Source organism: Ictidomys tridecemlineatus, chromosome 4, assembly GCF_052094955.1.
Source record: "Ictidomys tridecemlineatus isolate mIctTri1 chromosome 4, mIctTri1.hap1, whole genome shotgun sequence".
Classification (NCBI taxonomy): Eukaryota; Metazoa; Chordata; class Mammalia; order Rodentia; family Sciuridae; genus Ictidomys; species Ictidomys tridecemlineatus.
Window position 1 is genome coordinate 12,897,742 of NC_135480.1, and position 27,659 is coordinate 12,925,400.

Sequence of the window (27,659 nt, forward strand, 5' to 3'; positions counted from 1 at the left end):
ATGGGGATAATATCTCACACGATTCTTGAGAGGATATGGTGAAAGAGTACATCTGTATAGGTCAGATTATCTACACACAGTGGACAGGGAGTCAATGTCATTAATTCTGTTTTGACAGGTAGGTGGGATACAGTTTGAGTAGAACAATATCACTCCCTTAGGGACATTTTTAAGAAATGCCCCGGTTAGAATATGTGATCTGAATTTGCAAGGTCTCTCTCCTGGGCTTGTCTTCTCTCTCTGTCTCTTCGCACTGTCTTTGGTTTATGTGTATCTCTGTGCCCAAACTCCCCCCCTCCTTTTTTTTTTTTTTTTTCCAAGGAAACCAGTTACTTGGATCTGGACACACCCTAATGACCACATTTTAATTTTCTTACCTTTCTGAAGACTCTACCTGTAAATAGGTTCTAACCTGAGGCACTGGGGGTTGAGGCTTCAAGATAGGATGTTTAGGTGGTGTTTTAGTCAGCTTTTTCACTGCTGTGACAAAAGGCCTGATGGACAATTTTAGAGGAGGAAAAGTTTTTTGGGGGTTCATGGTTTCAGAGGTGTCAGTCCATAGATGGCTGGCTCCATTCCTTGAGGTGAGGCAGAACATCATGGCGGACAAGTGTGATGGAGGTAAGTGGCTCAGTGCCGTGCACCAGGAAGCAGAGAGAGACTCCCCTTACTGCAGATAAAGTCATGCCCCCAATGACCCACCTCCTCTTGCCACCCCCTTACCTGCCACAGTTACCACCAAATCAACCCCTACCAGGGGATTAACACACGGAGTGGGTTAAGGCTCTCATAACCCCATCATCTCCCCTCTACACTTCCTTGGCATTGTCTCACAGGTGAGCTCTGGGGAGACACCTACTATTTAAACCACAGCAATTCAACCCAGACCACAAATTATCTAAACAGGACAAGCGGTTTTGCCCCCAAACATACACCCTTCTGAATTTCTCTTCTTGGGGGATTGCATCACCATACACCACCACCCCAGTCAGACACCACGCAGGTACTCTGACTCCCCCTCATTCTGCTCTCCTACCATGTAGTCAGTCACCAGGTCCTGCAGACTGTGTCATCTGCAACCCCCTCTCCCCCACTCTGCTGCTCAGTGGGTCTCTGTCGTCTCTTCTCTGACCTCCCAACAGTGTCCCCATCTTTGGTCTAACACTACTCCAGTCAAAACTTCCCAAAGCCATCAGAATGACTCCTCTAAAGTGTAACTCACGTCCCCTATTTCCTTTACCCCGGAGCCCTCTGAGCCGTGGTCTTCCTCTCCAGCCTCTTTCTTGCCACATTTCCAGGCTGCGTTGCTGTGTGTTCACTAAGTCCTTGTATTGCACACTTGCTCCCCAGTGCAGCAGTGTTGGGAGGTGGGAGCCGACGGGAGCTGTCTGGCTCACTGAGGATCCCCCCTCGTGACTGTATTGGTGCTGATTATGAAAGGACTGGAAGCTGCAAGTCCAATCTCTTGCTCTGTTTCACTGTGTGATGCCCTTTGGCCTGTTATGATGCGGTAGGAAAGCCTGTACCAGGTGGCACCCCTTGGACTTGCCAGCCTGCAGAACCAGGAGCCAAATGTGCTGGACATACGTATAGTATACAGAATTAGTTTCTGTTCCTTGTAAATGAGTCTGTAGCATTCTATTATAGCAGCCTAAAATGAACTAGGACACCCAGTCCTTGAGTCTTCTCCTCCTTCATCATTAAAGACCCGAGGCTCCCCATTCATGGTGGTTTGGATCCAACTTCCTCTTCTTCATTCTTGACTTCAACCCCAGCATCAGAGGAACTGGTTACTCCTTTCTTCTGGCTCTTATTTAATTTTGTGGTATCGAGATCCATGAGCTCAAGACATTTTGCTTTTTATTTTTTATTTTCCTCCCTGAGCCCCAACTATTGTTAAGTAAAAAAAAAAAAAAATTCTGACGCTAGATAAAATGGTAAGGAAAACTTCATTCAGGACTGTTGCAATAGGTGTCAAGATTGTTGACTCAACTACAAGTACAGTAAGGCCCCCTGGGGATTGATAGCCACAGGGAAAAGTCAGAGGAGGGTGCTGGAGGATAGAAAATTGCTAAGAGGAGACCTCAGGCTGAGGGGATTCTTGGTGAGCCAACTTAGCTGGATTCTTGCTGAAGCAGGATGATTAGATATCAAGGGTGTGTGCATTCTTCATAAACTGAACTTGCATGATTCTTGCCGAAACTGGGCTTTGTGCAGGGCAAGGATGGGGGGTGGCTGGGGTCTGTGCATAGTTGGGAGGGGGTTCAGAGAAGTCTGGTTGAAGTTTGGTCAATGAGACAGGTTTCCTCAGTACCCTGCTGGGTTCCCAGTCTGTAGTAGGCCGTGACTCATATGTACTTGGGGGAACTGAAGGTGTTTCTGAGAAAAAAACCAAAACAAATCCAAACTTTTTTTGACAGAGGTATTTAAACATTTTGATCTTGTGAAAGTAAATTTAATTCAAGATCTTTTGTAATCAAAATTTTTATCCATCCAAGAAATTTTATTCCCTCTTTTTTAGGAGATCGTCTTTGAAGGTTTTTCAAACACAGCACACACACGTTCCAGGGCAAGGTCTCACTGGAAATCACTCCACTGAAAGTTTCAAAAAGGCAGGGCTTTTCACGGAGCAAGATGTGAAACCTGAAGCTACGGGGGATTTCTTCTAGAAGCAGAGAGAGGAGGGAAAACTTTGTGATCATTGGTTGGGCCATATATTTCTTAAATAAGACACATACAGTATGATCCAGAAACTGAAAAAAAAAATGAAGACATTTAATTTCATCAACATAAAAAAGTTTTATTCCTCTAAAGACACTATTTTAAAAAATATATCAGTTTATTATAAAGGATATTTTAAAGGATACAAACAACCAGCCAGATGAAGAGATACATCAGGCAAGATATGGATAGGTCCTCAGTGCAGGGAGAAATTTTTTTTTTTATTATTTATTTTTTAGTTTTCAGTGGACACAACATCTTTGTTGGTATGTGGTGCTGAGGATCAAACCGGGGCCACACGCATGCCAGGCAAGCGCGCTACCGTTTGAGCCACATCCCCAGCCCAACAGGGAGACATTGTTAAAGGAAAAGAGAAGTCACTAACTGGGAGAAAAAAAAAATTGTAAAAGGTTTACCTGATAAAATTCTTGTATTCAGAATTTGTTTAAAAATTCACTGGGCACAGTGACGCATGCCTATAATCCCAGAAGTTCAGGAGGTTGAGGCAGGAGGATCTGAAGTTGAGGTCAGGTTCAGCAATTTAGTGAGACCCTAGGTAACTCAGTGAGGCCCTGTCTCGAAATGAAAAATAAAAAGGGCTGGGGATGTGACTCAGTGGTAAAGTGCCTTAGATTAAATCCCTGGGTGTTGGTGAGGGGAACCTCAAAAACCAAAAAAACAAAAATTCTTATAATTCAATAATAAGAAAACAAACAACCCAACTAAACAAATGGGCACAGATCCAAGAACAGATGTTTCACCAAAGAGAATACATAGATGTGGTAAATAAAAACATAAAAAGATTCTCAATATTATGAGCTATTAGGAAAATGCACACTAAATCTCAATAAAATATCACTACCTACCTCGTAGAAAAACTAAAACACAAAACAAAATCATACAACTGACAATACCCAGTACTGGTAAGGGTGAGGAGCAGCTGAGAGTGTCCTATGTTGCTTGTGGGAATGTGGAATCATCCAGCCACTTAGGAAGAATTTTGAAATTTCATTCTTTTTTCTTTCATTCATTCATTCATTCATTCATTTTTTTTTTTTTTATTCTGAGGATTGAGCCCAGGGGTGTTTTTACACTGAGCAACACCCCAAATCCTTTTTAAAATTTTCTTTGAGGTAGGGTCTAAGTTTCCCAGGCTGGCCTCCAACTTGTAATCCTCCTGCCTCAGCCTCCGGAAGAGACAAAATGACAGGCATGCACTACCACTCTGGGCTAGAAGTTTCTTTCGAAGGTAAAAGCACTCACTAGATGACTAGGCAGTTCCACTTCTAGGCATTTACTGGAGAGAAATGAAAGCACACAGAGACCTATATGTGAATGTTTATAGTGACTCTATTAATCTCAAAAACTGGAAACAAACTGTATGTTCTTAACTGAATGGATAAGCCAATGGTGGCACTAGCCATACCACAATGAGAAAAAAACAAAAAACAAAAAACAAACCCGAATTTCTGACATATGCAACGACGTGAATGAGTTTCAGCAGCGTTATGCTAAGGGAAATAAATCATCCCAAAGTGTTATGTGCTCTGTGGTGGCATTCATGTGACTTTCTGGAAAGGGGGAAACTCCAGGGACAGAAGATACATCAAGGGTTCCCATAGGATTCGACATGATGTGTGCTTGGACCTGGGTTCTCCAGAGAAACAGAACCAAGAGATCACAGATGGATGCAGAACGCGGTTGATGGTGAGAGATCGGCGGGCAGCTGCACAAACACACACACAACAACCACCACAAAAACCACCCCCGGGAATTCGTGTTTCACGGTTCTGGTGGCCGGGAGATCCAGACGCGAGGCCCTGGCAGTTTGAGCGTCTGGCAAAGGCTTGCATCCTGTCAGACTGAGTGGAAGGGGCAGGGGAGGCTCTCTGGGGCCTCTTTTAGGAGGGCACTAATGCAGTCTATGAGGACTGTGCCCTTGGGACTTTGTCACTTCCCAAAGGCTCTACTTCCAAACACCATCACCCTGGGGAGGGAGTATGGTTCAACATGGGAATTTGGGGTGATGGTGGGGGGGGGAACAAAGATCCCCAGTCTATTGCAGTAGTGGTCTGGTTGCAGTCCAAATCCCCAAGCCTGGGATGCAGACAGCCAATGGTTCTTAGTCCTGCTCTGAGTCTCGAGGCCCCAAACCCAGTGGCATTGATGTCTGGGTGCAGGAGCTGACGGGAGGCCCAGCTCAGGCAGAGAGCGAGTTCACCCTCCTCCTAATTTTTTTTTTTTGTTCTGTTTGGGCCCCTGATAGACTGGATGATGCCCACTCTCACTAGTAAAGACAATCTGTTTTACTAGGTCCACAGATTCAAAGACTAAGCTCCTCCAGACAGAACCACCCAGAAATAATGTTTTACCAGCTGTCCAGGTATCTCTTAACCAGTCAAGTGACATGGAGAATGAACCATCACAAAGAGCCAATGTCCCACAGAATGCATCTTGTCTGCAGGTGAAGAGGGTGGTGTGGGGGAAAAGTCTTCACTCCACAGTGGCAGGGGAGAATTCTGGGGGTGGTGGAAGCATTCTGTATTTTGATTACCATCGTGGCTACTTAATTTATATATTTGTCAAATTTCATGGAACTCTGCATATTAAAAGGGTAGACTGTCCTGTAAATAACTTGCAATGAACAAATTTTATGGCACATTACAGGCTTTCCATTATAAAAACATAATAAGTAAGTGTGTAAGCAAATAAGGACTCATTGAATGAATGATGAAATGGGAAATGGGGCTGGGGTGGTAGATCAGTGGTCAAGCACTTGCCTAGCACATGTGAGGCACTGGGTTTGATTCTCAGAGCCGCAATAAATAAATAATATTTTATTTAGGTCCATTGACAAAAAAGAAAAAAGAAATGGATTCCAGACTGAGATTAATATCAGTTTCATATGAACAAAATTTTGTGTTCATATAATTTTTTTGTAGGCTTTTGCATTTCTTGGGGGATTACAGAACTTAATCTGGGCAATGTATCATGCTAGGTCACAGAACTATTAGACCTTGAGATGCCCTCCTCAACAGAAGAGGTCTCTTTTTCTTTATTATTAAAGGTGAAGAAAAAACTCTTTAACCAGGTTCAGTGGTGTGTCCCTGTAATCCCAGCGACTCAGGAAGTTGAGGAAGGAAGATTGCAAAATTGAGGCCAGCCTCAGCAATTTAGCAAGGCCCTAAGTAATTTAGCGAGATCCCGAATTAAAAAAAAAAAAAAAAAAAGACGGGGAATGTCACTCAGTGGTTAAGCACCCTGGCTCAAATTCCCAGTACAAAAAAAAAAAAAAGAAAGAAAAAAAATTTTGTAATTTTTAGGAATTAAAAACAATGACTTTGAGGGGCAAGGAGAGAAGAAATGTATTCAAACCATCAGAAACCTTGCATCATTCTCCAAAATATCTATGCTTAAATTAGATCTAAAGCAGACTAACCACTCAGAGTTATAAGGCGGCTTAGCAGGTGCCCAGTTTCAACTTCAATTGGTGTGCAGTTTGGAAATGGCTCCTATCTCCTTTTTTCTCTTATAGTTTTAGTTGAAAATGGACACAGCACTTTTATCTTTTTATTATTTTTGGGTGGTGCTGAGGATTGAACTCACACGCTGGGCAAGCACTCTACCACCGAGACCACTGAGCTGCAACCCAGCCCAGCTCTTAATTTCTTATTCATGTTGGGGTTGATGGCGAGTCGGGGTGACAACAGGTAGGACAGACAGTATAATAAACATCAGAGACACACAAAAAGAGGAGGAATAAGGGAAGAGAGAGAAAGAGTAAGAAGTATAGAGAGGAGAGGAGGAGGAGAGGAGACAAGAGAAGCCAAGGAGTCACCTGCAGTTGCTGCAGGGCTCATTCCCGGGTGGGTGCTGTCAGTAACTCATGGCTTTACTAACCCGTGTCTTGACCTTTGATCTTCAGATGTGACTTCCTTTTTGACAAGTTGCATATTGAAAAATTTAATTAAATTTTAATAGATAAAATTATATATGTTTGTAGCATACGACATGATGTTTACATTGTGGAATGGCCAGATACCTATTTGCATTAACTCACCTAGAATTTTTTTTGTGGTGAGAATACTTCAAATCTGCATTGTTAGAAATTTTCAAGCATATGACGTATAGTTGACTATGGTTATCATATACGCAGTAGATCTTTTGAATTTATTCTTTCTGTCTAGCTAAAACTGTGTATCCTTAGACATCTCTACTCCTCAGCTTTTGGCAACCATCATTCTCTGCTTCTATGAGTTTGACTTGTGTGTTCACCGATGTTGTTGCAAATGACAGTATCTCCTCTGTTTTGATGGCCAAATAGTATTCCATTGTACTTATGTACCACATTTTCTTAATCTAGATCTGCTGATGGACACTTATGTTGATTCCTCATCTTGGCTATTGTGAGTAATGCTGTAAGAAGCATGGGGACACAGATAACTCTGTGATATACTGATTTTATTTCTTTTGGATATATACCCAGTAGCTCAGTGGTCTCAGTGGTAGAGTGCTAGCCTAACATGTGAGTCAATCCTCAGCACTACACAAAAATAAAAAGAAAAAAGTACTGTGTCCCCTTTCAACTAAAACTATAAAAGAAAAAAGGAGATAGGAGCCATTTCTCTGGACCAGTTGGTATTCTGTATCTGTTTTTGAGGAATCTCCATACTACTTTCCACAATGCCTGTCCGAGTCTGCGTTCCTACCAATAGGACACAGGGTTCCTTTTACTCCTCATCCTGGCCAACACTTGTCATCTTTTGTCCTGTTGATAATAGCTCTTCTAGCAAGTATGAGGTGATATCACATGGTGGTTTTAATTTGTATTTCTCTGAACATGAGCAATGTTGAAAATTGTTCATTTGAATGTCTTCTTTTGAGAAATGACTATTCAGATCCTTTGCCCATTTTAAAATCTGGTTATTTGTTTTTTTCTGTTTCATTTTCTGCTACTGAATTGCTGGAGTTCCTCATATATTTTGGATATTAACCCTGAGTCAGATACCCAGTTTTGAAATATTCATTCTGTGATTTTTCTATTCTACCCTAGACTGTTCTTTCCTTTTAAAAATGCATTTTCAGACCTACTAAAATGACATAAAGCTTTTTTAGAGTCTCAGGATCTTTGATCTGAAAAACACGTACCCAGGGCCGGGTCTTTCAATGTGTGATTCACAGACCATATGCATCATAATCACAGGGGATGCCTGTAATTCAACAGGAGGGGTGTGTTGGATTAAATGTAGATTCTAGTTTCCACAAGAGAACTATTGAAGCCCTTGATATAGTGGCTTGAATTTTACGTTTTTATGAAATTACTAGGTGATTCTTATGCCCACTGAAGTATGGGAACCACTGGCCCAGAGAGTACAGGATGCCCTACAAATAATTTCCAACCGTGATCTCCCAGGCCCAGGAGGACTGCAGCAGAAGTACCTCAGGGAAATATCCACAGAGCTGCTCCTCTCTATCTGGAGTGTTAAGTAGTTTCCACTCTTAAGAAACAGCTTTGAAATTTTAGGGCGAGAAAATGGAGGTGACAGTCGTTTTGAAGCTTTAGCTCCAAAAATAAAAATGTGTTAAGGTTCTTAAATGTCTGGCCAAAAGGGAGAAACATTGGAAAAGGAACGGCTCCTCCTAGCGGTAAGAGAAAGTATTACAAAGCACGCTCTCCCATTCGAGAGGAAGAGGTTCTTCAGAATTTCAGCTTCTCAGTGTGGGAGATGTGGAACGACTTAGCAGAACTTTACATGGTCCCGTGTGAGAGTATGTAAATTAAAATATGTTCTCAAGGGACATATTCTTGTGACCTTGAAGGAGAAAGAGCATATTTTTATGGGGAATGGATTTTTGGTAGTCTTAGGAAACTGTGGGTATCCTGAGATAGTCTCAATATAGAGAGTGTGTGTATGTATACGTTTTAAAATTAAATATATTAAACTAAATATTTAAAAACAAATATATGAAAAAAGGAACTTAATGGAATTTGTAGGAAAATGGATGAAACTTGGGACCATTAGGTTAAGCCAAACAAGCCAAACTCAGTAGGTCAAGGGTCCTATGTTTTCTCTCTTATGTGGAAGCCAAAGAGGAAAAAGGAAAAGAAAGTTGTGTGTGTGTGTGTGTGTGTGTGTGTGTGTGTGTGTGAGAGAGAGATAGCTCATGAAAATCAAAGGGAGATCATAGAGGAAAGGGACCAGGGAGGGAGGAGAGGAGGAAGGGGGCAAGTGCTGGGGAGGGATATTGGCCAAATTATATTGTCACACTGTGTGCATGTGTGAATATGTGACCACAAGTCCCATCATTAACGTAAATCTATAATGCACCAATAAAATATGTGGAGAAAAAATTTAATATATGCTGAAAGTAAACACATGTATATAGACAGAAAACACACACACATACTATATATATAGTATGTGTTTATATAATATATAATATATATATATCTTTGTACTTATATACATAAACATCTTTTGTTACTTCTCAATTTGTTTTTTTTTCCTCTGGAAAGTGAAGTCTGAATGTAGAATAAACTTAGCAAAAAGTATAAAGAAGGAAGCTTAATTTTTATGAAAAGTATGATTTTTAAAAATAAAATGACTTATAAGAAAGAAAATACCTACCATTGTGATAGACAAAGGCACATCCTGGGCATGGCAGAATGTGATTCTGTACTCTGGTTCAAAGAGAAGTTTGATTTGTTCTTGGAGTTTTTGTTCATGGGCAAGTGGATACAAAATTCAAAGACAGAGTCAGAAATAGGGTGAACAATTTTAGCTCTAGAAAGGAATTGGCAGCCGCTGGAAAGCAGCAAACACAGATGAAAAAAAAAATCCTTTGGGCTGAAGTTGTGGCTCATTGGTAGAGTGCTTCCCTTAGCACGTGCAAGGCCCTGGGTTCAATTCTCAGCACCACGTAAAAATAAATAAGTAAAATAAAGGTATTGTGTCCACGTACAAATAAAAAATAAAAAAAAATTTAAAAAAGTCTTTCAACTTTAGTAAATCATCCACATGTCCAGGATCAAATATAAGAAAATGTGGATTTTGTTGATAGTGCCTGCCTGGCTTTGCCTAGGCCACCGTGCTGAAGTGATCGGTTTTTCTGTGCTTAGGTCCCTCAGGCTACCTTTGACATCCTGGGCTTGGATTGATCCCCTTTGGGTCCCTCCACTGAAGCATTCCTGTGCTACTTCTCCTCCACTCTGGAAGGACACCTGGGCCTTCCATAAGTCCACCTAAAATGAATTGTCCCATAAGATCACCAAAACCAATACCCCCCCGCCCCTGGAGGTCCTGCTGAGAGTGGATTTAGAGATACATCCCCTCCCGTGCCCTGCTGTGGCCACCAACGCTATAATTGGAAGCTGAGGTTGCTGTGACCTGGAGCTGTATATACTTTTAAAAATTGTGGCACGTTCTTTGTGAACCATGTCTAGTGTTTGAAATACCCCAAGAACAGAAATTTGAGGTCAGAACAAGAGAGAAACAGTAGGCAGTGACACAGATGGTTGGGAAGGGCTTTGTTGGAGAGCAGGTTCCCTTTGCCTGAGTTTCCTCCCAGATCACACCATACAAATGTTTCTTTACTTCCCTTCCATTATACTAGACACCTGGGCAGATTAAACTGAGTTGCGGCAGGCCAATCAACATATCCAGTCCAAATTTTAATTCATTTCCAATTTCCGCCTAACAAATAGGTTTCTTGGACAATGACTAGAATCAGATGATATTTCTTCCTTCTATTAAAGAGGTGGTGCTAAAGAGAATCCTATAAAGAATGAGGAGAATGGGCAGATTGGTAATCAGTCCCTGAATGATGGAAAGTAGATTTTCTTCTTAAGGTTTTGTTTCTTGGGCATGTGGGAGCCAGGCATGTTCTAGAGATGCAGGTGGGATAGGATTCCTTTCTTCCTGGAGGGTCTGCTCAGGAATGAAGGACTGTAAAATGACATTGAAATTCTCCCAGGAATCCCAAGTCTTACAATATGTCCTCTTTTGTGAAGTAAGGACCAACAAGTGCCTCTCAGGATACTACCATAGAGGAGACATTTTTATAGGTGAGGTAGTTTCAGATTCTGACAAATCCTGTCTGAGGCAGCAGGAACACTCAGTCGAGAGTTGAGAGTCTTGCCTCTGCCATTCATTAACTAGGAAACCTTTGATAGGACATGAAACTTCCCTCATCTTATACAAAGGAAATTCAGAGGCTTCCTTAGAAAAACTGAAACCAAATTCTCCAAGATTAGTGATGGAAAACCAACTTCTACCTAAGGAGAAGTAGGTGGGTTTTATAGACTTTTACTTCTGTCCCTGGAAGTCATTTTACTAATTATCTCCTAGGCAACCCACGAGGCTACCACAACTCCAAAGTCAAGAGATGGTTTCTGTTTAGACTCTATTCCCTCACCTGGAAGATGAGGTGTTTGGATGGTGTAAGCATCTGAGTTCCTTTAAGAGCTGACAGTTTATAGATGCGAAGCTCTAATTTGCCATCAGTCTCACCCAGAGAAAAACTTACAGAGGTGATTGTCTCAGGGCAGACGTAGTAGAGGACGCCGCTGGAGAGCAAGGGTAAAATTTGGTCTCAAGATGGTATATTGAAGGGAACTTTCTATTGCGTCATAAGGAAATATTTTTTTTCAGTTCTTATTCTTCCAATCTGGAATTCATAGCATCTATTGCTTTTCGGAAGGCCCAAGTCTTCTCTTCAGTCTCCTCATGGCTGACTTCATCTCCTGGTTCCTCAGGGTGTAGATCATGGGGTTCAGGACAGGGATGATGACAGTGAAGGTGACGGAGACAGCTCTGTCCATGGGGAGGGCAGTGAAGGGTCGGGCGTAGACATAGATGCAGGGCACAAAGTGCAGGGTCACCACAGCGATGTGGGAGGTGCAGGTGGAGATGGCTTTCCTCTTGCCCTCTCCAGTGTGTGACCTCAGCATGGTCAGGATGACTGTGTAGGACACAAGGAGGAAGACAAACCACAGGGTGGAGATCAAGCCGTTGTTGGAGATCATTAAGACCTCAAGAGCGAACGTGTCCGTGCAGGCGAGTTTGAGGACCTGGGGGACGTCACAGTAGAAGCCATCGACAACATTGGGTCCACAGAAGGGCAGCGGGAGCAAGAGGGAGATCTGCACGATGGAGTGGACGAAGCCCCCCACCCAGGAGGCCACGATGAGGGCCGTGCATCTCCCCCGACTCATGATGGTCACGTAGTGCAGGGGCTTGGAGATGGCCATGTAGCGGTCAAACGCCATGACAGAGAGGGAGAAAATGTCTGCCCCACCCAGGAGGTGGAAGAAGAACATCTGGGTGATGCACCCATTGAAGGAGATGGCCTTTCTCCTTGACAGAAGGTCCACCAAGACCTTAGGAGCCGTGATGGAGGAGAAGCAGATGTCCAAGACAGAGAGATTGCGGAGCAGGAAGTACATGGGGGTGTGAAGGCGGGACTCCCGGGTCACAGCGACCATGATGAGGAGGTTCCCCATCACAGTTGCTGAGTACACACAAAACAAGAAAACAAATAAGAGCAAGCTCAGCTCTCGGGATTGGGTCAATCCCTGAAGAATAAATTCTTTCACCCTGGTGTGATTTCCCTGCTCCATTGGATCATGTCTCTTCTTCAACCACCTGGGGAGAAAATACTCTTGTTATAGAAGGTACATCACTGAAAACAAAGAGAAGTCAAGTCTGTGTGCTTGGGATGTTACTTTTTTAGGGCCATTTTCTACTTGGGCAAGGATGCCTAAGGTAAGCTGTCCTTGGTGGAGAATTGGTGTTTTAGTCAGCTTTTTTTTTTTTTTTTTTTTTTTTGCTACTGTGACTAAAGACTGGGCCAGAACAACTGTAGAAGAGGAAAAATATGTAAGGGCTCACAATTTCAGAGCTGTCCATCCATAGATAACAAGCTCTATCCCTCAGGGCTCAAGGTGAGGCATCATGGCGGAAGAGTGTGGCAGAGGGAAGCAGCTCACATGGTGATTAGAAAGGAGAGAGAGAGAGAGAGAGAGAGAGAGAGAGAGAGAGTCTCCCCTGGCCAAATACAAAGTATATACCCCATAGCCATGCCCCCAATGAACCACTTTCCCCAGCCACGCCCACCTGTCTCCAGGTACCACTCAGTTTATCCCATCAGGGATTAATTTACTGATTAGGTTAAGGCTATAACCCAACCATTTCTCTTCCAAACTGTCTTTCATTGTCTCACATGTGAGCTTTTGGGGGACTTCACATCCAGACCATAACAATTGGTGTTTCTTCAGTTCTCTCAGAGTGGAATAAAGAGTGGATTTCTAATGATGTCGTTGATTGACAGTCATCTATTGGTATGTTCATAAAATTCTCCTTAACAAATTTCATGGTTGAAAAATTTTATGTAGTCTATAGTCCTCTTGAAAATTTAGTAAATTCTCTGAGAAGTAAAGATGCTAGTTTAAATTTATTTAACCCAAGTTCACCACAGACCACTCTCTCCCTCTTATTTACACTGATCAAATCTAATCTTCCAAATGACATTATTTGAGTCATAATGACTAAAATGCACTATTATAGATTTCCTGCAAAATACAGTTCTTTGAAATAATCGCAGGTATGGTCAAATCTGGCATTTAAAAGATATGTGGTTCTAAACCATGGAATATCATTCACTGGTAAAGAGAAAAAAGCTCTCAAGGCCTGAGTGGGCCTGGAGGAAACTTAAATGCTATTGCTCAGTGAAAGGAGGCAATCTGAAAAGGTACAAGCTGTATGACTCCAAGTATGTGACATGCTCGGAAAAACACAAAACTTTAGGGATAATAAAGTGGTAAGTGCTCACCAGGGGCTGGGATAGGAAGGGTGAATAGGTGGAGCACAGGAGGTTTTTAGGGTAGAGAAACTGCCCTGTTTGATGCTCTAATAAGCTGCCTATGATACTGTAATCGATGCTACCACTATCCTGGATGATACTATAATCATGGATATATGACATTACACATTTGTCAAAACCTGTTGAAATGTACAACAGAGTAATCCCTAATGTAAGTTATGGACTTTAGTTCATAATAACACTCCAATATTGGTTCATCAATTGTTAATTAATGTACTACACTAATGAAAGAGTTTATTAATGACAAGGGAAACTGGTGGTGGTGAAGAGAGCAGGTACATGGGAACTCTCTGCACTGACTGTTCAGTTTTTCTGTGAACCTAAAACTGCTCTAAGAAGTAAAATCTATTATTTTTATTTTTTTTAAAGAACAGATGTGCCAAAGGATAAAAAGGTCTAAAACATAATGCAAAGGTACACACTTTTTAAACTTTTATTACCAAAATTTACTTCCTCCAAATCCCAATTCAACTCTTTCCCTTGCTTTGCACCCTGTTTTAAAGAGTGTGAAATAAGTTTAAAATAAGTACAACGCTTTGGGTTGTTGATACACGTCTGGATACAGTGGTTTTGTTAATTGCTCAAAGTGAAATTGCCTGTTGTGGCTTTCTTTTTGCTTTTTAAAATCAGCTTTGCTGAGGTGTAATTTACCTACAATAAACTTCACACATTTAAAGGATAGAATTTGATGGGTTTTAACATCAAGATACATAATATGTGTGTGTGTGTATTTATATATACGTGCATACATCATCTATCTATCAATCATCTATCAATCATCTATCAATCATCCATCTATCATCCATCTATCATCCATCTATCAATCTATCATCTATCATCCATCTATCAATCTATCATCTATCATCCATCTATCAATCATCCATCTATCAATCATCTATCAATCTATCATCTATCCATCTATCAATCTATCATCCATCTATCAATCTATCATCCATCTATCAATCTATCATCTATCATCTATCTATCAATCTATCATCTATCATCTATCTATCATCTATCAATCATCTATCTATCAATCATCTATCTATCAATCATCTATCTATCAATCATCTATCTTTTTTATTTTTTATTTTTTTATTTTTTAGTTCTCGGCGGACACAACATCTTTGTTGGTATGTGGTGCTGAGGATCGAATCCGGGCCGCACGCATGCCAGGCAAGCGCGCTACCGCTTGAGCCACATCCCCAGCCCTATCTATCATCTATCTAATCTCGGGGAAACCACCATAATTAGGATAATGAATACTTTCATCACCCCACAACATTTCCTCATGCTCCTGAGAACTGCAGAATTGTCAGACCAAAGCAATTGTTACTAGACCAAAATCTAGCATGGTATGTGAGTCAGCTTTCGTTGCTGTGACAAAATCCTGGGTCTACACAACTCAAAGAGAGGAAACGCTCATTCTGGCTGGTTTCAGAGGTTTTAGTCTGTGGTGGTTGGGCCTGTGGCAGCACGGGGACATTACCTCAAGGTGGTAGCATGGGGCAGAGGCCGCTGTTCACCTCATGGCAGCCAGGGCGCAAACAGAGAGAGGAAAGGGCTGGGGTCCCCACATCCCCCTCCAGGACATGCCCCAGGACCTGCCCCCTTCTGCTCTGCTCCTCCTCCTAAGTGTTCCACCACCTCCCTACTGTGCCACAGGCTGGTGACCAAGCCTGCAGTCCTTGGGCCTCTGGGGCACATTTAAGACCCAATCATGACACATGGCTTCCAGCTGCGCAAGGTCCTAAGGCCGTGTCCCTGGGATGGCCCCAGATCCTCATTAAAATGCCTGCCCAAGAAGGCCAAGCGGCCAGGAGAATTTACTGTGTCTTCTACTGAAAAGCCTGACCGTGGGCCCTGACCTCCCTTTCTTAAAGCATTTACTATAAAGAGCTCACAATTGTGCATAAGTGTCTCTGAAAGCCTCGGGAATTTCTTTCTCCTGGACCTGCGAGCCATTTCTTTGCCTTTTGTCAGGAAGGCTGGGTTCTCTGCCTCGTCCCTGCAGGGGCTCTGCAGGGGGGCCTGATCCTGGCTTTGAGAACCGCTGCCCCAGACCTGCCTGCCTAATCGCATTTGCGCTCACCAGGCCTCTGTGATTTTTTTTTTTTTACCTCCTGACTCTGACCTGCTATTCTCCCTGGCCTTCTTTTGTCCCTTCGAATGCCCACATCGCTGCTTCACAATGACAACAGGGCTCGGCTGCTTCCCCTTCCGTTGGTAGTCACTGAGTCAAGTCTGTTTCACGGTTCTAAGGACAGTCTGTCTGGCTGCGCTGTCTTTGACATGCCTTTGTACCCTCCCCTGCCCACACGGAGGCCAGCCCTGGTCTTGCTCTTCACCACGGAGGTCTCTGGGCCCCCCAGGACTTTTCCTCCTATTTTCTTTCCAGAATAGAACTTGTGGTGAGCTCACTTTCCTCCTAAATTCTTTCCTTTGACGTTTAAGCCACACGAAGCTAATTCTGCAGTCTTACTTCCATCTGTTAATTAATCCAACAATAACTCAGAGGATTTAATTGCTTGCAAATGTTTTAAAAAAGTGGCTATGTAGTTTCTTCAGAGTAAATATTTTGAAAAATAATAATAATAATAATAATAAAAAAGAAAATCAGAACCCATGCAGTTTTTCAGATAATGCATAAAGGGCTCTTTTATTGTTTGTATTTGAACTCTGAAAGGAGGTAACATGGTAGAGAGACCCTAATTTGGGAGACTTGAGCTTTGATGCCAACCTCAGACAATGATGGAGAAATAGTACACTTTTATTTATTTATTACAGGGGATTGAACTAACTAGGGACGCTTAACCTCTGAGACACATCCTCATCCCCTCTGTTTATTTAATTTAGAGACAGGATTCACTAAGTTGCCTTAGGGCCTCACTAAATTGCTGAGTATGGCTTTGAACTCATGATCCTCCTTTCTCAGCCTCCCAAGCCACGGTGCCTGGCTCTTTTATTTATTTATTTTTAAAATTCAGGGCCTTGTTCATGTTAGGCAAAAGTTCTACCCTCGAGTGACATCCCCAGCCATTTTTATTTTTTATTTTGAGATAGGGTCTGACTCAGTTGCCCAGGCTGGCCTAGAACTTGTGATCCTCCCCTCTCAGCCTCTCTAATAGCTGGGACTACATGTGTGTGACAGTGTACCCAGCAATAGTGGAGTCTTTAAAGCACCTAGATGCTGTCTTTCACCAGTGAAATGGGAGCATTGGTGATCTCAAGTCCTTTTGAAGGTGTGGGGGCGAGGGGGGGTTGTCTGCACAGCATGTAACCCTAATATGGCCTAAGGAACCCGCACATTTCAGCTCTTGGAGCCTTAACGTTCAACTCTTCTCCCTAATGTTGTCCTCAGTTATCTGGCGACGAGGTACAGTTTCATTCTGTCCATTGCTTAATCATAGTTAAACCTCAAGTAACTACAAACCTCAGCTAGCCAGGTGTGTTTCTTGACAGTTAACTTTAAGCTGATTGGCACTGGCAAGAAAAATTTCAGAGATCAAGAATTTCTAAGATCAGTTTAGGGTAGTGGGAAAGAGACTGGGTTTTGCAACCCAGAATGGCCACTTTTAGATCTTGGGCCTGTTGCTCTCTAGATGTTTAATCTTTGGATAGTCATCTGAACAACTGAGCTAATAAAGAGACCATTAAAGGAGATGACTCATGCAGGAAGTCTAGAAGCATATCTGATGTTCTTCCATACATTTTAGCTATGTTTATTGTAGGCTGAATTCAGACATAAATACCTTCAGTATTATATATATGTCTGTATTGATATTTAGAACAATTGTCCTGAGACAATGTAGGAATCTTGTATAAATTATCTATGGCTGCGTTTCAACAAATGACTTCAAACTTAGTGGTTTAAAACAACAATTTTTTTTTTCTCTCACAGTTTCTGAAGATTAGGAAAGTGGAACAGCTCCGTTGGTTCAGGATCTCTCAGGAGATTGCAGTCAGAATGTCTGCCAGGTCTACAGTCATTTTGAAGCATGACTCACTGAGAGATCCACTTCTGTGCTCATTGGTGTGAATCTTGGTAACAGGTCCCTGTTCTTCCCTGTGTAGGTCTCTCCATCAGTCTCTTAATAACTGACTTCCCCCAGGACAAATGATCTGAAATAGTGAGAAATGACCCAAGGCAGCAGCCTGAGTATCATTTATAACTCCATCTTCTAAATGATGCCTCTGATTTACTACATAACGGTGTGACTGAGAAAATGGGAAATCATTGGAGACCTGCTGCTAAAAATACCCAAGTGCTTAATATCCAAAAGCCTTGACTCAGATCTCAAATCTCAATCCCAGTCACTCCTTATTGTCTGTGTAACTTTGGGCAAATTATTTAGTCATGTCTTAGTTTTATTCTTTTGTGGATGTCATCATAATCACACTTTTCCTCCAGAGAGGTTGGGGGATAAAATAAGAGAATGTATATGCAAAACACATGTGCTAGTTGTCTGATGAGCAGAAAGTTCTCAATAAATACTATTATTATTGTTACTTATTATGTTTACTGAAGCAGAAAAGTAAAATAATATATACATAAGGAAGATTCTTAACAGAGTGTGGAAAGAAGAAGGTCTCTGGTTGGTTGTGGGTAGCGATAACATCCAAAGAATTAGAAATTTCCACGTGTAAAGAAAGAGCCACCAGGTTGAAACACTCCCGGCTTTTGGCACCTTAGATGACAGCCCAGGGCTCTTACCTCCAGTGGCTTCTATGAGTAGGACGCAGCCTGTTTAGTTTCCCTGAAGCTCAAGGTTCTCTTCTTGCCATTCTACGTTCAAGTGGAAAATTCCGTCTCATCTCTACAGGTAACATTTTGAATGGAAATGTGGTTCATTTGTTACAGAGATCACCTGGCATTACTATAGTTACAGGTCAGGATGGTCTAGAAATTAAACACTTCCGTTTTGAGTGTGGTTTATGTAATGATTCTTTGGTATCTATATTATGGAACTCTAAAAAGTTGAAAAATTTGACTCAGGCTTCAGGGTGCCAGAGGAGTAGCTCTGGTTACGTTGGAGGATTAATGTGGATTTCTTTTGATAGGAACTGGGCTTGAGCTGTAGGGCCCCTCACCTGCCTGAGCCTCTCTGCCAAGGTTCTGGGATGAGCCCTGGCAACATGCTCAGATGACCACATGTTTTTATAGTTTTCAAAAGTAAAATATTATAGCCACAAATCAGCTAAGACTCGTGTCTACTCCAGCTTCCTTTCCGTCATATTTCTTACTCTGGGTGTCTTTGTAGAGGTCACAGGCATTTTGGAGACCCTGCTTTGGCGAGGTTGAATTAGGGCATATACTTTTTGGGTCTACTGTAGGTATTTAAACGAGTTGCAGTCACTCTGGGTTTTAATAGCAAATGTTTCGTAGATGAGTAAATATTCATATGCTTCATGATTCATCAAGAGGCCTTGAATGCCTTTGCTTAAAAGGGTACAAATGTCTTTCCAGCCAACTTCTGGCATTTGACCCCAGTGCCCCTTTTCTACCTGGCTCCAAAGTACTTTTCCCCCCTCTTGCTGCTCCCTTGGACAGTGTGTTCTTTCCAAACTGGACTTTGCTGACCACTGGACCATACCTATGCTCATGGTCTTCCCGGGCCCCCAAATGGCCTTGTCCAATCATCTATAATGGTCCTTTTTTCTTTCTGACTGAGTTGAATTGAAATACTTCATTCATCGATGAAGGTGAAATGAAACTCACAATAGGGAAGAATTGATACCTAGTGGTTGATAATATTATCAGTTCATGGAGTATTTAAGACTCCTTATCACTTCTTACCAAGAAAATATGCAATGCCATAACTTCTTAGAGCTCATACACAAAGCAAAATGGATAGTGATTTTTTCCCCCAATTTAACAGTATTTCAAAAATATAAATGATATAATAACCAACAACTTGTGAAGCCAAAGGGACCCTTTTTATACGTCAGTAATAATAATAATAATAATAATAATAATAATAATAATAATAATTATTATTATTTTAGCCTTATTTGTTTATTACTGAGCATTGAACCCTTGCTAGGGAAGTGTTCTACCACTGAATTAAATCCCCTAATCCCTAAAAAAACCCATTTTGATTAACCAGAGGAAAAATTGTATCATCTCTCTGTTCTGTGTAGAAAAAGCTTGAATGTTGGTATCGGAAGAGGTAATAAACAGCAAAATAAATGAAAGAATCAATTTTATAGAGGTGAGCCAGGGACTCACCTCCAGGAAATACCGTGTCTTACGTCAGGCAGGTTTGTACAGGGACCACTGTTTAACTTCAGGTCTTTGTAAAGACTGCGGCTCTAGCCTTGAAGCCAAAGATCTGATCTCTCCCTAGCCTTTTCCTGGACTTCAGGTGCAGAGTGTTCCCTGAACAGAACTGGTGAGGCTGAAATCCTTCTTGGGAACACATCTCAAGAGGTTTGGGGTTCACTGCTCTCCTGCCCTGAGAACTGATTTTACTGCCAGGTACCATGCTTCTGACCTTCTGGTGTCCATGGTCAGACTAGGAGAACGGAATGAAGCCTGCAAACATGTTTACAGGTTTTTCTTTTTAAATTCTAATTTTTGTATTTGTTCTTTTTAGATATACATGACAGTAGAGTGTATTTTGACCTCTTACACGTACATGGAGTATGACTTATTCTAACGATGTTTATCGTTGTTTGTTTCACTGTCGTGTATAATAACCACAGTTGGAGATGCCCAATCATAAAGTATTAGTTAAATGCATTTTTGTTAAGTCTCTTCAACTAGATTTCATGAAGCTTTTGAAAAGTTTCAGTAATTTTATGTGTGGTGGTAGAAAAGTTGTTCATGATGTATTAAACAAAAGAGGCAGGTTGCAGAGAAGTATCTATAGTAGGATTTATCTATAGGAAAAAGTTGTTTATAAAAAGTCTCAAAGCTGGTATTTGATGGTGACCTTTAAGAAATAAATTAATATGGAAGGATACTGCCTTATTATAAATATGTGTGTGTATGTACATATATCTTGTGTTGAATACATAACAGTTATTTATTTTAACAATACCGTAGAGTATCCAAACCACCACGGACTTATAAAAAATAATCTAGGTTATATTTAGATCTCCTTTGATGTCTCTTATACTTCACATGGTTAGGTTTATAAGCTATTATAAGAAGGACCAACATAGATAATAGAAGAAAAGCAACTCTAGGGCCACTGTGAAACTCAAAGCCAGAGCATATTCAAGAACCAAATGGTGTATAAATTATCATATTTAGGGCCACCCAAGTGCCGTTGGAGAAGGGGGACAGCAAACATGAATCGAAGTGCTCTGCTGGGTCTTTTACTTATTATAGTTTATTTAATACTGACAACAAAGCTGTGAGGAAAATCTTTTGTTTCACAGATGAGGCAATTGAAGCTGGGAGAATTTATTTGGCCAAGGTTATAAAGAAAGAATTCCTGTGTGTGTATGTGTCTCTTTGGAACAGAAGAAAATAAAACTCAGAGGTATTATTTGTAAGTTTTCTTTCCCTTTTGTTTTGGTGAGAAAAAACTGAAAATCTCAAGGACTTCTCAGCAATAGGAGCAAGAAGACCCATCCCAATGAAGCAGGCTTCTGACCTCAGAGAGTCCCCAGCCTGAGGGAAATTCCCGACTCCACTCTCCTGAAAGTACACGCTGCTCCATCTCTTTTAATCAAGTAGACATTTCTGTGTCCTTCATAGAAAGAACACCTTCCTCATGTTGAAAAACAAATGATTATTCTCTGCCTTCCTCCAGTTTTTAGCTTCAATGGATATCATCTTCTACATATCAAGAGCATCATCAACATCAAAACATTTCTAAATCTATAATAATATTGCAAAGTTGATTATGCAAGGACATGCCCGCATAGACATACTGTCAGATATACAGACACACTCCCCAAAGCTCTAACATAACATAAAGATCTTGTTTAAATCCCCAAACTCTAATTTCTACCAAGAAGCAGAGTTGGCCCTCTGATGGCGTTAACTGACCTTTGGAGCCAATGCTTATGGAGGGCTGTTCTCCTTTAAGGCAGACATGCATCTGAGGCTTGGATGGTTCAGTATCTTCTCTCCTGCAAGCTCTAAGAATCATCTTTGCATGGTTCTAAGACACTGCCCCTCAGTGCCCCTGGCCACGAGTACCAGTCCCTCCCTCAGTCTCATACCCAATAGAAGAATCACCAAGGGGCATATTTTTTGGATGTGTTTGTTGAAGTTTCATGGCCAGAGTTTCCTATTGGGATGAAGCTCTGCTGGGAATTATTAAGAAGTCAAACGTGCCCTGGAAGATGTGTGCAAAATATACTTTGAAGGGAGGAGATAGATTCTTGTAGATCCTGTGATTAGAGCCCAGATTATCTTTGCTTGCTGGGCTCATCGGGGACAGACAAGTCTGTCTCTTTAAGCTGCAGGAGCTCAGGGAAAATGAATAGAACTCCCTACACAGTTTTTTCCCTAGGAAAATGGTTTGCTTGTTGACCTATTAAAGTACATAATCAGAAGCATCATAAAGACTGGGAAACACATTTTCTCTCTGCTTTCCACCACATTTCTCACATGCAGAGGAGAAACGTGCAGACAAAAAATGAGAATATATTGGCTTCATTCAGTCCAACAAATATTTATTTATTTATTTATTTATTTATTTATTTTTATATTTTATTTTTTAGTTCTCGGTGGACACAACATCTTTGTTGGTATGTGGTGCTGAGGATCGAACCCAGGCCACACGCATGCCAGACGAGCTCGCTACCGCCTGAGCCACATTCCCAGCCCCCAACAAATGTTTAGTCATGAAGTATTCGTTGAGCACTACCATTCCAGACCCTATGTTTCCACAGATCCTAGGAGTGAAGAAGTTCATTTTTGTCTCTCAAAAATCTCTAAGACTCAGCTCACTGTCAATGTCATTTTTGAAACCTCATCTCTCACCATAGATCTATGGAGAGTCCCCTGGTCATTATTACCAAGCACCAAACACAGCTTTTCTGTAGCTGCCACTATTATTCTTGTCAAGACTCAATGTCTCTGTCCTAAAATGCCTCTTCCCCCTCCCCTATTTTTTTTTTCTGTAGCTCTTCCTGAATAAATTACTTTTAAACTTCATTCACATTTGCAATGATTATTTTTGGAATGATCTTTTCATCTTTTCCTTCTAGAACTTTTCAGTCCTTGCCCCGTGTTCACACCCCTGTGCAATTCCCTCCTCTTGTGTGTGCGTTGGACCTAGGGAATCACGTCTAGTGACCAGAATACAGCAACAGTGATGGTTGTGACTTTGACCTTGCTGACACTTTCTCTTTTTCCTCTTGCTTGCCTGCTCTGGTGAAGTAAGCAGCCATGCTGGAGAGACTCACATGGTAAGACACTGTTGGTCTCCAGCCAACAGCCATTAAGGAACCGAAATCCTCAGTCCAAAAGCTTATGTCATCACATGGCCAATAATCACATGCATGAATAGGGAAAAGAATTTTTCCAAGCTTAAGATAAGGTTGCAACTTTCAGCTGACACCTGAATGACAGTCTTGTGAGAGATCCTGAAGTAGACAACCCAGCTAAGCCATGCATGATGGACAGAAACTTTGAAAAAATGTGCATTTTTTAAAAAAACACTTAGTTTGGGGGTAATACACTATGCAGCAATAGATTATTAATCCAGTACTGAGATAATAGTCTATTTTACTGGATAGAAGCTGTGTTGACAGCATTTTCTTTCAGACTTGAAAGATAAGTAATGCAGCGACAATGCTACTCGGTAGATCCCTCCAGGGTAGTGTTTTGTGACTGTAATATCATGGATGCTTAAATATGGTTCCTGGGCTGCTGACCATGCTAAAGAAACTGAGCTGAAGCAACTTGAATCTCCAAATTCTTCAGAAGTTTAGAATGGTAGGACCACCCATAAACCCAGCCAGTTTGCATACAAAGATCAATTTATTTGCTTTTAAAAATACTGTGGAAATTTGAAATCATATACATATGCATATTAAACTCATATTAATCACACATATATATATAATTAAGCTAGAATCAGTTTAATATTATTTTAATGGTTCTCTAAGAAAAATGCTTCTACCTGAAGAAAACTATAGATGAATGTAAATAATTATCTGATGTTATGTTAAAAGAGAAGTGAATCTGATGGTGCTCTCCTGAATTCAGCTGCCTTCCTTCACTGTGTCTGATGTAGTTGTTTTGCATGTGTCTCTATGAAGAGCAGCGCGGGCAACTTTTGCTGGGTTGCCACCATTATTGGGGGGTCCTACCCTTACACACTCTGATTATGCAGGTCTTTGGCCATCTAAAATTCTGCTCACTCCTAGAGATCTTGCTTGAGCTAAAATCTACAGGGAGGTAGAAAAAGGGAATCATTGCAGAAAGTATAGAGGGTGTGGGGAACCAGCAGGAGTGGATCCATGCTGTGCACAGTGATTTGGGGTCTGCAGATGGATCCCACCGAACACAAATGTATGTATTTATTAGATTTTAATGCTCGGGGCAGTATGTCTAGCAATGGCAAATAGTTTAGAACTTTTGAGTGATGGAAATAAAATTGATATAGCAAAGTTCAACCAACAAAGAAGACACTCGTTTTCTTTCTTTTTTTTTTTTTTTTGCTTGAATAATAGAATTGGTCCTTTGATTTTTGGCATGATAGTGATTTCTTCCCTTCTGAGGAGGTGAAATTTAATGTCTGTCTTTGAATTTGCTCCTCTCTCATCATCCCCACTGGACTTAAGTCCTTTCTGAAGACCTTAGTTGTTTCTTTAGTCTCCTCATGGCTGACTTCATCTCCTGGTTCCTTAGAGTGTAGATCACAGGATTGAGCAGAGGGGAGATGACAGTGAAGGTGACAGAGATGGCCGTGTCTGTGGGGAGGGCAGTGAAGGGCCGGGCATAGACATAGATGCAGGGCACAAAGTGCAGGGTCACCACGGTGATGTGGGAGGTGCAGGTGGAGATGGCTTTCTTCCTGCCCTCTCCAACATGAGACCTGAGCATCATCAGGATGACCGTGTAAGATATGAGGAGAAAGAAGAATACGAGCCAGCTGACTAATCCATTGTTAGAAATCATCAGGAGCTCCAGAGTGGAGGTGTCAGTACAGGCGAGTTTGAGGACCTGGGGGACGTCGCAATAGAAAGTGTTAAGGACGTTGGGTCCACAGAAGGGCAGCGGGAGCAAGAGGGAGATCTGCACGATGGAGTGGACGAAGCCCCCCACCCAGGAGGCCACAATGAGGGCGGTGCATCTCCCCCGACTCATGATGGTCATGTAGTGCAGGGGCTTGGAGATGGCTATGTAGCGGTCAAACGCCATGACAGAGAGGGAGAACACATCGGCTCCCCCTAGAAGGTGGAAGAAGAACATCTGGGTGACACAGCCACTGAAGGAGATGGTCTTTCTCTCGGACAGAAGATCTATCAGAGCCTTAGGAGCTGTGATGGAGGAAAAGCAGATGTCAAGAACAGAGAGGTTGCGGAGCAGGAAGTACATGGGGGTGTGAAGGTGAGATTCCCAGGTGACTGTAACCATGATGAGGAGATTGCCCATCAGAGTCGTCATGTACACCAGGAGCAAGAAGAAGAATAAGACCCAGCTCAGCTCTCTGGACTGAGTAATTCCCAGAAAGATAAGTTCTTTCACTCTTGTGTCATTTCCTGAATCCATTGCATCACAGATACTTTTTCAAGTTCATCTCTGGAAGAAATAACAGTATAGTTATTAAAATATGGTCTGAAGTCTAGTGTCATCTTTTAGATTTGGGGGGAATATTTTTTCTACTTATGCACTGTGCCTACTATTCAGAATGTGGCCATTAGTTGTTGAACAATTACCCAGGATTTTGACTCAGTTTTCTAAGCGGACAGATCTGTCACTGAAGTCATCAAAGATTTCACTACACAATCTGACACCTAAAATAATAAAAAGCAAGCATAAATTTGACCACTTTAACAATTTCTGTTCAGAAGCCATCATTAAGACAGTTAAAAGGTTTCCTGAAAAAAGGAGAAGACATTTACATTAAACAATAAAACAGTCATGTTCAGAATATGTAAAGAGTTGCAAATCAGTTCAAAAAATCCCCCAGATGACCCAACCCAAAATAGCAAAAGGTAGGAATCAACATTTTGCAAAACAGGATATCTAAATTCCAATTCCACTTTTCTTGTTAGCATGGAAATGCAAATTAAAATGACAGGAATCAAGTGCTATATACACATTAGAAAGGCTAAATTGGGAAAGATGAAAAACCCGGAAGGGATGGTGAGGGATGGAGCAGTTGCAAGTCTTGCACATGGATGGTGGGTGTGTAAAACTGGCACAACCACTTTGCTGCTTGTGTTTTCTGATAAAACTGTATATGTAATTAGATATCGATGCACATTTCCTAAAGGTCTATTTCTGCCTCTGAATCTCTCCTAAGGATGTTTCTTCTCCTAAGGAATATGTGCACATGTCTACCAAGAGACAGATCCTAAAGTTTTCAGAGCACCGCTGTTTCTAACTCCCTCAAACTGGGAAAGGACCTAAAAACCCCACTAACAGTAGAAAATACAAATATACAAATAGTGTCACAGTCACAACAGACTATGCAGCAGTTAGAGTGACTCATGCTATATATACGAATATAAGTGAGTCTCACAAACACCATGTTGTGCTGGATAACCCACACTCCAGAGGGAACACACTCTCACTTTGCTCACATGGGCAGAATGGAAGGGAGCCTGAGGAGGCTGCTGTGGTGCTGATGAGATTCTGGGGCTTGTTCCAAAGGTGTATTCAGCTTGTGTAAAAATTCATTGTTCTCTACGCTCACAGGCATTTTCTTCTGTATGTCAGTATATTTCAGGATGAAGTTACAAGTAGTAAATAGGTGGTCATTCCTTCACAACATTTTAGTATCATGTCTAAAGAGTCAGTTTCATGTACAGCAAAATGGAATGGGCCACCCAATTTCATAACAGCTGACAATTTCATAGTCACCCAGTTACAGTCTTCACCAGCTACAGCCTGACAGTCACCCTTGTATTTTCTACTCACTTCCTTTAGGTCCTCCCAAACCCTCAGTAGTTGACCTGTTGTCCACATGTAGTTCTTTTGGTGATTCTGATTTTAATTCCTCTATTCCTTTACATTTTGCTCCTCTATTTTTTTTTCCTTTGTGGTATTGGAGATGGAAACCAGGGCTTCACATGTGCTAAGCAAATGCTCTACCACTGAGCGGCACCCCCTGGCTCTTCTAATCATCTAGGGTGGTTTACCAACGAGCCACATCCACAGGCCTTTTTATTTTATTTTGAGACCGGGGTCTCACTAAGTTGCTGAGGCTAGCTTTGAACTTGCAATCTTCCTAACTCCACTCTGCTAGGATTATAGGCGTGCACTGATAAGGGGGAAAAAGGTCCTGAAAATACTCTATTTTTCCAAGCAGCACCTTCCTTTTCACTGACACAAATCAGAGCCCCCCCTTTCTCTTTGCATTGGCATTAGTTCACATTTGTCTCAGTCTCCCCATCATGAGTGTCAATGTCAACAACAACAGTGGCAAGAATGATAATAATGGGCAACTTTTGCTGGGTTGCCACCCTTATTGGGGGGTCCTAGCCTTGGGGACGCACACTCTGTGCAGATCTTTGGCCACTTAAAATTCTGCTCAGTCCTAAAGATCTTGCTTGAGCTAAAGTCTATAGGGAGGTAGAAAAAGGGAATCATTGCAGAAAGTATAGAGGGTGTGGGGAACCAGCAGGAGTGGATCCATGCTGTGCACAGTGATTTGGAGTCTGCAGATGGATCCCACTGAACACAAATGTATGTATTTATTAGATTTTAATGCTCGGGGCATTATAACCATCCTAGGAGATTTCAGTTTTACAGGATCTTTAAAGGAAGAATAGCCCACACTGTACTTACCACAGCTGGGAAGTGGAGGAAACACCCAAGACGAGGCTTGGTTTATCTGGAATGTCCAGACCCCTTTTCATTAAGGACAGCAGCTCACTCTAGAATCTTTCTTTCCGTTTTCAAATCTGCTCAGAAGGCA

At 41.7% G+C, this 27,659-nt stretch overlaps 2 protein-coding genes across 3 annotated transcripts; both read right to left on the reverse strand.

The window, feature by feature from the left end:
* Positions 1 to 281: 281 nt before the first annotated feature.
* On the reverse strand, positions 282 to 21,933 carry LOC144377023 (olfactory receptor 4D9-like). Of its 2 annotated transcripts, XM_078045969.1 has the most exons (3): positions 21,605 to 21,933; positions 18,317 to 18,419; positions 282 to 12,365 (listed from the first exon to the last, which is right to left on the reverse strand). In XM_078045969.1, the coding sequence occupies exon 3, from the start codon at positions 12,338 to 12,340 to the stop codon at positions 11,405 to 11,407; it is 936 nt and encodes a 311-aa protein (XP_077902095.1). In that variant the 5' UTR covers positions 12,341 to 12,365; positions 18,317 to 18,419; positions 21,605 to 21,933; the 3' UTR covers positions 282 to 11,404. The 2 variants fall into 2 exon arrangements, with proteins under 2 accessions (XP_077902095.1, XP_077902094.1); XM_078045968.1 differs by lacking the exon at positions 18,317 to 18,419 and having other exon boundaries at positions 21,605 to 21,932.
* A 2,416-nt stretch (positions 21,934 to 24,349) lies between these two features.
* LOC101957067 (olfactory receptor 4D9) lies at positions 24,350 to 25,303 on the reverse strand. Its single transcript, XM_078044870.1, has one exon. It carries the CDS (start codon positions 25,283 to 25,285, stop codon positions 24,350 to 24,352), a length of 936 nt encoding a protein of 311 aa, XP_077900996.1. The 5' UTR covers positions 25,286 to 25,303.
* Between the last annotated feature and the right edge of the window lie 2,356 nt (positions 25,304 to 27,659).